Source organism: Girardinichthys multiradiatus, chromosome 11 (assembly GCF_021462225.1).
Source record: "Girardinichthys multiradiatus isolate DD_20200921_A chromosome 11, DD_fGirMul_XY1, whole genome shotgun sequence".
In the NCBI taxonomy this organism is placed as follows: domain Eukaryota; kingdom Metazoa; phylum Chordata; class Actinopteri; order Cyprinodontiformes; family Goodeidae; genus Girardinichthys; species Girardinichthys multiradiatus.
In genome coordinates this window covers 13,853,144-13,863,739 of record NC_061804.1, presented here as the reverse complement: position 1 = coordinate 13,863,739, position 10,596 = coordinate 13,853,144, and the positions used below count along the sequence as shown (strand labels likewise).

The 10,596-nt window shown below is 37.4% G+C and overlaps 1 protein-coding gene across 3 annotated transcripts in view; it reads left to right on the top strand.

Annotated features, from left to right (window-relative positions):
* The window catches only part of acsl6 (acyl-CoA synthetase long chain family member 6), a 52,157-nt gene extending 45,459 nt beyond the window's left edge, over positions 1–6,698 (top strand). For all 3 annotated transcript variants that reach the window (XM_047379561.1, XM_047379559.1, XM_047379560.1), the window contains exons 14-21: positions 976–1,071; positions 1,399–1,471; positions 3,157–3,245; positions 3,421–3,537; positions 3,667–3,810; positions 3,979–4,080; positions 4,168–4,239; positions 4,925–6,698. In XM_047379561.1, coding sequence (XP_047235517.1) covers positions 976–1,071; positions 1,399–1,471; positions 3,157–3,245; positions 3,421–3,537; positions 3,667–3,810; positions 3,979–4,080; positions 4,168–4,239; positions 4,925–5,065 — 834 coding nt within the window. In that variant the 3' untranslated portion in view covers positions 5,066–6,698. The remainder of the gene's footprint in view (positions 1–975; positions 1,072–1,398; positions 1,472–3,156; positions 3,246–3,420; positions 3,538–3,666; positions 3,811–3,978; positions 4,081–4,167; positions 4,240–4,924) is intronic.
* Positions 6,699–10,596: the final 3,898 nt, after the last annotated feature.

Here is a 10,596-nt window from a genome sequence, read left to right as displayed (position 1 = left end):
CCCACATTTAATTTGTGTACATTTACTAACTGAAGAAAAAATCTTACATCAGGAATTCACTGTTTTTACAAAGTCAATGGTGCCTCAATTAGTGACACACTTAATTGTTTTCATAAAACAAATGTAACTGAAGCATTTTTATGTATACTTCACCTTCGAAAGTTGATCGAACTGTTGATCAACTTCTAATTAGTTATTAGAATAACAATGCAATGACACATACCATCACCACTGTGAAACATGGCAGTGGGAGTATTATGCTGTGGGGATACTTATCTTGAGCGGCGACAGAGGAAGCTGCTTATAGTTGATGCGAAGGTAAATGTAACTAAATACAGGGCAATCCCTGAAAATAATCTGTTAGTGGTTGCAAAAAGCGTGTGACTAGGGCTGAGGTTAACATATCAGCAGTGTAAAACATGGTGGTTGCAGCATCATGCAGTGACAGGCAACCTGATCAGAATTGGTGCATAGGTGACTGGAGCTAAATACAGAGCGACCCTTGAAGAAAACTCGTTAAGGCTGAGAAAGCCCCAAAACAAGGTTTGAGGTTCATATATCAGCACTCTTAAAAACGAGAAAGACATGAGAACATGCCATTCATGTTGTCATGTCACACGTAATGTGTTGATCCAGAAATGGCTACAAGGAAATAGCTCATTGTAAAAAATAAATGGTCTAATCTTAGTGTGAGATTATGCTGCAAAAAAAAAAATTTGTTTAAGACCATTTACACATCTACATCAGGAGTGACAATAAGTGTGGAGGATGCTAAAGTTCTTTAAATGGAGTTTGAATATGAAAACTGTCTCTGTGATATTGAATATAAAACAAAACAAAAAAGGAAATACATTTAAAAAAATGTCTTCAAACTGTGTTTCTTTGTAGCTATTACACCAAATTTCGGCCTAAAATCTATTTTACTAGCAATGCTGAGATTCCTGACACTCATTCATTTGCTTCATCTTGGTACAGGCCAGCCTGGGAGGAAGGCTGAGGATGATTATAACAGGAGCAGCTCCTACCTCACCCACCGTACTGAGTTTTCTCAGAGCAGCTTTAGGTTGCCAGGTAAGGAACATACTCACTCACAAACAGGCACATATTATAGGCCTTCAACATTTACTGAACTAGACTGGCATAGTTACAGATTATCTGATGAGATAGTGTTACAGAAAGTGGCACATATTTCCCTTGGAAAGATTTACAACCAAGAAAAAAGCCCTTATTCTGGTGTCTGCAGCACAAACTGACCCAAACTGTTTACCATGACAATGCAGATCATCCACATACACTTTATTCATGTAAACTTAGTCTACAAGGCTCATCAAAACTGTACAACAATAGGAAGACTGTTCACACATCCCTTTTCTTTGCATTTCCCATGTTTCTGTGGAGGTTTATGAAGCATATGGACAAACAGAGTGCACGGCTGGCTGTACCTACACCACACCAGGAGACTGGACCTCAGGTGAGCATCTGTGTTTGCACCACAGGCCTTGAAGAGACAGAGAGATGCTAATCTCTGCTCACACTATGGAACTTGTTTGCTTGATTTATGTCTCCAATCGGAGGTCAAAAAGTGATGACAGTGAATTGTGACTTTGGGCAATAATCAACTTTCCTGTTTGAAAAGGTGCCTGATTAAGGTTATTGTGGTTGTACGGCTCAGGAAGGAAATGTGCTGTTGCTGTTTTGCATGAACTGCTTCAGATATGCCCCCAAATCTCCACTCTGTGATAGTGTGTGTTGTACAGCGATATAACAGCTCAGACACTAGCTGTATCTCCTCTTCTCCAAGTAGATGATTTATGGATGGAAAAAATGGGTGAGAGTGGGAGAACGAGCAGGTCCATATGCATTTTCTAAAGTAGGAAAAAGGGGAGAGGCTTTATGAATCAAATGGAGATGAAAGAGCTGTTCAATCTGATTGCTTAGGTGATTTTCCACATCTACAAGGAGGTGCAACAGATCAGTAACATTTGTAAACGTCTCATTTGTGCCTTGCTTTGCTATAATATTCCAATAACTCATTTGGAGTTTCATCTACAACTTTCTTAATTTAGCACATTTTTGCATTAATGTAAGACTGCATCCTACATAAAGTTACACATCCATCCTTCCCCAGCCCCCACGCAACGCTGTGTACAATAAGACATTTGACTTCTACCAAACTTCTACCACAAGAGACTGAAGGCTCTTTTTTTGATAAAATTTGCTTCTACAAAGTTTTAGTCTAAGAACGTGCATACTCATGTAAGCAGGTTATTTCTGCTTTGATATTTGTTCCCCTAAAACATGGGGGGGTTTTCGAATGTCACAAAAACATGCCATTGTATCAAGAGCAAGTATGTTTTTGAGTGCCACTGTGCTTATTTGGCATTTTGTGCAATAGACCAACATAAAAAAGTGGAAAACTGGAAAAGGAAGAAAAGAAATTATACATGGTTTTCAAAATTTCCAACACTTAAACAACTAAACTGTGTGGCTTGCGTTTGTATTCAGCCTGATTGACTCTGATGTTTATAAAACAAAGTCCTGCACAAATAATTACTTTACGCTCCTTGTACTTTTAAAAATTCTCAGTTAAATGAAATACAGGAAATATTTCAAACACATGAAAAGAAATAATTGAAACTTAATTCACATGTGATAGCAGGAACTGAAATAGGGTTTGTGGTTGTAAAGTGACAAAATGCACTGTGAGGCTTAGACATTAACCAACAACATGTCAAACTAAAATTAACAGCTTTTTTTGCTGCAACAGGTTGCCTGAGCATACAATTAAGGATAGTCTCTTCGGCCAATTTGCGTCTGATTCAGGAAAATCAAGTTCTTTTAAAGTCAAATTTAATTCAAGATTTTGATGAATCATGTCGTGAAATAGGGTTGAACAACTTTTACAAACATCTGCGCTTCATAATTCTTTAAACAGCAACATTAAAAGTAACCACTACACAACCCAGAAGTAAAAGTAGTGCAATGTTGCCCCCTGCTGCTCAGTTTTCAAATGGATATCTGTTTCACATAATAAAATAATGTATTTATTTTTCATTTATAGGAAATAGTTGGCACACAGTGAAAGTGCATGCAGAAATCATATGTTAAGACTCTTACAAAGAAGACCTAATCCTGTTTTATTTACCTGATTAATAGGTCATGTTGGGGCTCCTCTGCCATGTAATCTCATTAAACTGGTGGATGTTCCTGAGAAGAACTACTTTGCATCTAAGGATGAGGGAGAGGTAAGCAAAGTAATTTTTAGCCAAACTGCTTATTTGAATTGTATATAAGGTTTTATTTAAATTACTCTTATGTCTTTCTTTTGTGTTAGCATTAGTCCTTTTTTGCATAGGAGATGATTTCTGCATGTTTTATGTCTGAACTTGATCCCTTATGTGTTTCTAATTATTCGTCTAGGTCTGTGTGAAGGGTCCAAATGTGTTTAAAGGCTACCTCAAAGACCCAGAGAGAACAGCTGAGACGCTGGACGCAGACGGTTGGCTTCACACCGGAGATATCGGCAAATGGTTATCGGTGCGTACATAAAGCTTATACCAGACTTGCGACTCCGTCATAAAGAAGTGTTCCAAAAGCTGTTGTGATAACGTGAGGAAATGTTTGCTTTAATTTATCCAATTTTGTTCAACCTGTTGCCTGCTGTAGAATGGCACGCTGAAGATTATTGACAGGAAAAAGCACATCTTCAAGCTGGCGCAGGGTGAGTACATCTCCCCTGAGAAGATCGAGAACATCTACATCAGGAGTCAACCCGTGGCACAGCTCTATGTTCATGGGGATAGTCTGCAGGTAAGAATTTATCATACTAAAATCCACAGTACTTTGACGACAGAAATCTTTCTATAAAGTAACTTGCTCAGATTTTAGGTCCCCACAAACTAAACTTGTAGGTTCTCGTATAGAATCCTTTATCTGTGTGTTTTCCTCTTGGATTGACGTTGTGACTTCTTTTTCCAGTCCTGTTTAGTGGGAATTGTGGTTCCTGACTCTGAAGTGATGCCTGAGTGGGCCAAGAAGAAAGGCATTCTGGGCACTTACAAGGACCTTTGTAAAAACACGGTAGTTAAAACCTTTGTAAACACTCTAAAAGATTTAGTAACTGATTTAAATCAATCATTATTATACATATATCTTATCTGTTAACAGGAATTAAAGAAGGCCATACTTGAAGATTTGGTGCATCTGGGCAAAGCCAATGGCCTACTATCTTTTGAGCAAGTAAGACACAAGTCACATTTGACACATATTACCAGTTAACCCAAGATCTTGTAATGAACTCCAAAATTCTTTGAAACCTGCACAGATTCCTCTCTGCCTCTCACTCAGAGAGCAAAAAGCCAGGTTACAGTTTGGCAAGCAATTAGGGACAAAGACCTTAATCTTTGGTGACCTGTCCTGTGGTCGGATAAAACTACAATTGAAGTGTTTAGTCCTATTAGACATTTTTAGATTAGGAGGAATATGTAGGATGCTTACAACCTTTAGAACACCATCCCAACTGTGAAGTACAGGGGATGGCAGCGTCCTGTTGTGTACGACCTTTGCGGCAGGAGGTACTGGTGCACTTCACAAAATAGATAACATCAAGAGGAAAAAACATTTTGTCAAAATACTGTAGCAACGTCTCAAGAGATCAACCAGGACGTTAAAGCTTGGACACAAATAGGTCTTCAATATTGACACAAAACCCTACTCATACAGACAAATTAGTTACAAAGTGGTTTAAGGACAACAAAGTTAATATTTTCTTATGAAAATCCTCTCAGAATTGTCCTAGAAGCTTGTTAGTAGATACAAAAAGCTTGTGGCAGAGGTGGAACATGTTAAGGGACATTTACCCGAATTCACAATCATTTCAAACTGGTCCCTTTCTACATTTTTCTTTTACAATTTCCTTTTAAAGGTGAAGAACATCTACATCCACAATGAGATGTTCTCCATCGAGAACGGCCTTCTGACTCCAACGCTAAAGGCCAAGCGACCCGAGCTCAAGGAATTCTTCAAGAAGAAGATTGACGAGCTCTACAGCAGCATCTCCATGTGAAGGCCACCGTGACCTTGTTTTCCTTTGAGTATCCTGACACAAAGATCTGTTTTGACCTGCAGTGGGACAATTCTGCATCTCATGAGCCAGAGCATGCTTTAGGGAAGCAAACCAAAACTGTCCCAAATGTGGAAGATTTAAAATGGCTGTTCAAAACAACCTAAACAAGGAATAAAACGTGAGACGGCACACATTGTCACATTTATTTCTTTAATTTATGCATTTACTGTATAAATGACCTCAGCTATATTCTTAAGTGATTGTTGTTTAACTTTTATTCGGGGATAACTGAATAAGTTTTTTTTGTGGCATGAGTTCACCACATTAAAAACCAATCAAAACACAAGAAGCAAATCAGTGTTTAACACTGCATTGTCCACCAGAGGGAGGCATAGAGCTGCATATCCTGCATATGCAAAGCACTACTTTCCTTTACATTTTTATCAGCATAAAATATTAAATGCAAAAGAAATATATATGACAATGTGTATTGTTACATATATTTCATACTGTCTTTTGTTGGATTGGTTTTAAATTAGGCATATTAAATCTTACCAACACTGCTACCTGCTATCGATCCAAACAAATTACAGCTCAGATCGTAGAATCAGAAAAAAAAACATTCAACACTGAGCAGACCATCTTTATGTCCTGTCCCTCTCTTACCCTCCCCATCAGTTTTAATCAGCCAGACAAACAAGTGTACAACCACAAGTTCAGTGTAATTGTGTGTAGAGTAACTCCAGGAGATATCTAAAAGTGGGAAACAAAAGACTGTAATCCACTCAAAAGCTGTCTCACAGTGGAGACTGAAAAAATGTAAATCCAGCTTTCAGAGCTTCTCCAAATCTTTTAAATCACTGCTCTGTTTTATGTGGGGCATTTACCCAAATTAAACTCTATGTTTTTAAGTCATTCATTACAGGGAGAGTCATCATTACGTGGACTGTGGCCAGACGTTCAGCGTGCATGCACTATTTTCAATGTAGAGAACTGGCCCAGATTAAACTGTCATTTCAGCTGGTGCAATTACTGCTTTTTTTTCATTCATTTCTGCACTAAGAATAGGTCTGGTGAAAACAAACAAACAAAAAAGGATGAATGAGTGAATGCCTAACCAGGGCTTAGGGCAAAGCATGCAGTTTGCCATGCAATGCTGAGACCATTTGGCTTTCAATGCAGATGGTTTTACCCTGAGGCTGTATGCAGCTGCCTACAACCGCTGTTACATTGCTGGGTTATGTAACTCTGGTAATGGAAGGTTAATAGAACAAACGACAACTTTAAAACATAGGGAACATTTGTTTTGTTTGAAGGATTTACTTATAGTAGTAATGCATACGCTTTTAGAGTTGATTACCGTCCCAAAGCATAAACAATGTGGATGTATATAAATGAGGACAGGTAGATGTAAGCATATTTATTCGAATCAACCGTTTGAATTATTTCTTTTTTGTTCTTCTCTTTTTTGCGTGTAGTAGGAAGAATTGTACTTTATTTATTTATGTATTATGATGTACAATGGAATCAGCACCATATCCTTGTAATGATTGATCGCTGCAAAAGGGATGAGAGTGGGTGGGGAAATAGGAGCAGGGCAGTGAAATAAAAGATATTCTGGAATGATTTTAAACGATTCTGTTGTCTCTTTTTGTTCTCTTGTGTATGAAAGGTTAAGCTTTTGTCTGTTAATAATCCAATTGGGGAAAATTAACCTAAGACCGCTCTCCAAAGTAGGCATGGGCAACTTAACAGTATCAAGGTATATAAAAATTAAAAAATGTATGATTTCAATACTCTTCAAAGTTTTACATTATACCATTCCTATAGGCAGAGGTCCTTTTGAAAAGATGCCAGGGAAAGTGCCTAAGTAACTGAAGTTTCTCTGGTTATGTAGACCATATAGTAATGTATTGCTCTCCTGCCACCAGCTGTTCCTGTGCACTGGTAGTTAGCTGGCTGAAAAAATATGTAACATTTTTTTTCCTAATGCACCAGAATGAAAAAAATGTTCTCTTTATAAATATTTCCTGTCTCAAAAAACATTGTGAAAAACAGTCATGCTGTAGAAATTAAAGGAGCATCACTCATATTAACAAGCTGAGATCAGGTTGTTACACTCTAAATATACTCTTGAAAATGACTACTAAATAGAACAGGTTCATTCAATTATTTGCCAAAGGATGTGTATAATAATTAAAATGACAAAAAAAGCATTATGTTGTCTATAACTATAATAGAGGTGGGAATAATTGTTGGTTTTCTGCTTTAAATGTAAGCATATAGGTCATGTTACATGTTTTGGTTTTATTTTTTTCTGAAAATACTGTGAAATAACACCATCTTACTTTTACTCAATATTATCATACTGCAATAATCTCACACCGGTCTTTGCCTTCTCGAGAATGTACAGACATGTGAAAAACAAATACACCTCTAAGATTCAATGGCTTCCAGGACCAACCTGGTAGCAATAGCTTCAATTAATCATTATCCTTGTGGAGGAATTTATTTTTTTTGGCACTAGTGTCCTTAATTGAACAGTAGTTTGACAGGAAAGAGGTTGGAGAGAGAAGGGAAGACATGGCTCAAGACTGGGAATCAACCCCACAACAACCGTGTCGAGGACTATAGCCTCGCTACATGGTACGCCTGCTTTACGAACTGAGCCACCCAGCACCCGCCTTGTATATGAATTTTGACTCACTCTTTATCACTTCCACTTACTGAGATTTGCACACCTCACCTAAGGGTCCTCAATGTCATTTCAGTTAGTTGAGCCAAACTTTTATTAAGCCACTGAAACACCTTGATCTTTTTTTTTTCTTTTCAGCCAATCTTTTACAAATTTGCTGCTGTATTTGGGGTCATTGTTTTGATTATGACTCAGTTTCAGCCAAGCTTTACCTGTTGGACAGATGCCATCACAGCTGACTCTATATGCCCTGGTATACAAAAAGGTTCATGATTAACTCGATGACTACAAGTTGCCAATGTCCCATATATGCAAATTAAGCCCAATCATCATCTTTTTGTCTGTCCCTTGATGTCCTGTAAAGCACTTTGGAGGCCTTGTATCTGAATGGTGCTGAATAAATAAACTTGCCTTACCTCTCCATGCCGCACATGACAGTCGGGAGAAGTTTGTTCTAATATGTAGCAAAAATTAAAAAAAGCTGTTTTTCTTCTGTAATTTATACTTATCCTGGTCCAAACATTTATATTTGTTTTCCCATATCTGTTTGGTGGTAAAAAAATTACATGGGACAACACCTATGTCTATAAAAGAGCACCTCATGTGGTCACAGTATATGATGGTCAAATAATTGGGTGAGTGTCTTGGCATATATAAGAACAGTACAATTTTCCATTTCTCTTTTTTTGTTTGTTTTTTTGTTATTATTTAAGCATGAAAATGAAATAAAAAAATTCTACTCATCCTTTTCTTAACACAAAACACGCAGTGTAGCTATTTCCATTAAATATTTTGTACTTTAAAATGAAAAACAACCACTTGTTTGTGTAATGCCCTACTTAACATATTTTCTCATATTTCACCTTTAATACCTAAACAGCATGACTAAAATAGTGCTCAAAAGACTGCCCCCCTGTGGTTGGCAACAGTATTCTTCACTGTGGTAACGAGACTGAAGTTTTTTAATGTTAGACTAAGAATTGTCGCTAAAACTGACAAACTGTATTTACAGAACAGAATCCACATTTGATTTTGCTATCGAGGTCTCGAGGTAAACTAAACCAAACCTCGAGGAGAAAACTGCACCAACGGTAACTAATAAGTCAAATGAAACTGGAAAAGGATTTGTCTCATCATTGCTATTCCTGTTGTTCTGCCATGGATCCTTGGACAGGTTACAACTGACTTACATTTAGTTCAAAAAGGGAGAGAGCTAGAACTTAAAGAGGTGGGTAAAACATGTAATGGGAATATTCAGTTTGTTCAGATTCAAGTAGTTCATTAACAAGTATTCAGTATATGCATTCAGACTCGAGACAGGATATTATACTAGGTCCTCGACTTTCTGAAGACAAAGATAATTTCTTTTCTTAGCTGTGTGTGTCCTCTGCTGTCCTCTTCAAAGCGGAAGAATAAGTTAGAATTAAGGGAATGGTTTCAAATTGACATAGTTTTTGCTGATATTTTTTTTTTCCATCAATATTTTATTGTGTTTTTCATTTACATTGACACTTCTCATAATCAAACAACAAGAACAATAAACACCCTCATAAAATAGACATCTGCATATTTTCTAGATATACTAGAGGCAGCAACCCAGAATATTGATTGTAGAGCCTCTTAACATTCAGTTTTGGTCAGTCTTGTCTTTAGTTGGTTTTTTCCACTGGCGATATGTCCACACCTTCCTCAAATATCCTGAAAGGTCTCCATATGTTTTCAAACAACTCACCTTTCCCTTTTTGAAGAAATGTTATCCGTTCCAGGGGTAAAGTCATCAGCACTTGTTTGATCCAGTGTATGATACCTGATCCTGTTGTTTTCTTCCAGAAAAGTGCAATCAGTCTTTTAGCTTGTAGTAGACACCTGCCAATCAGTACCTGTTCACATTTGGTAAACAAAGCATTTTTGGGATACAGACCTAGTATGAGAAAACCTGGGTCCAATGCAATATCCTTTGAGACAAGATGTTCTATGACTTGTTTTATTGCTTTCCAAAACCTTTTAATTTCCCTGCATTCCAATATACAATGAAATAGTGTCCCTTTTTCTTCTGAACATTTTATACACGTGTCTGGTATACTAGGATTATACCTATTTAAATTGGCTTGAGGCTACATACATTCCAATTAATCCTAACCATTGAACAGTGCAGTCAGATTCATTTGTTTATTCAAATTGGATAAAAAGTTTTTCTATCTAAGGAAACCCAGCAGATTGCATCCAGTCAGTGACTTGCAGCATTCCCTCCTCCTGGATGAGCATGACACCCTCATACTGGAGTGAAATGTGACAGAGTAATTGGTTCTTTTGTGAATTTCCTTACGTTGTACCATATTCTGATCATGTTTTTAACTATTGGATTAATTGTTTTTTCCAACAATCTGGTTACTGAATCAGAAAAAAATATATAAAGGTAAGGCTGGGCTTAGCGAATCAGATTCCATCTCTGTCCACTGGGGGGCATACTACGCTTTAAAGGAATATCTAATGGTTCTATGTTGGGCTGCCCAGTAATACCAGTTTATGTTGGGACACCCCACCTCTCCTTCATTGTAAGGTAAATGTAAAAGTGACATTCTAACCCTGGCCCGTTTAATTTGCCACAAGAAGCCAGCAATTAACTTCCTAAAATTATTGAACCAGTTTGCATGAGGCGACAGATTTGCTGATATTTTATCTTATTTTATTTTTTTGTAAGAAACACGAATTTTAAAAAGAACATAATGATGGTAAGATAACTGACCCACACTCCAATCTGGACGGCGACGGCGACGTTGGCCAACCGCCATATAAACAAGAAGAAGAAGAAGAAGACCACTCAGGACAGGTGTGC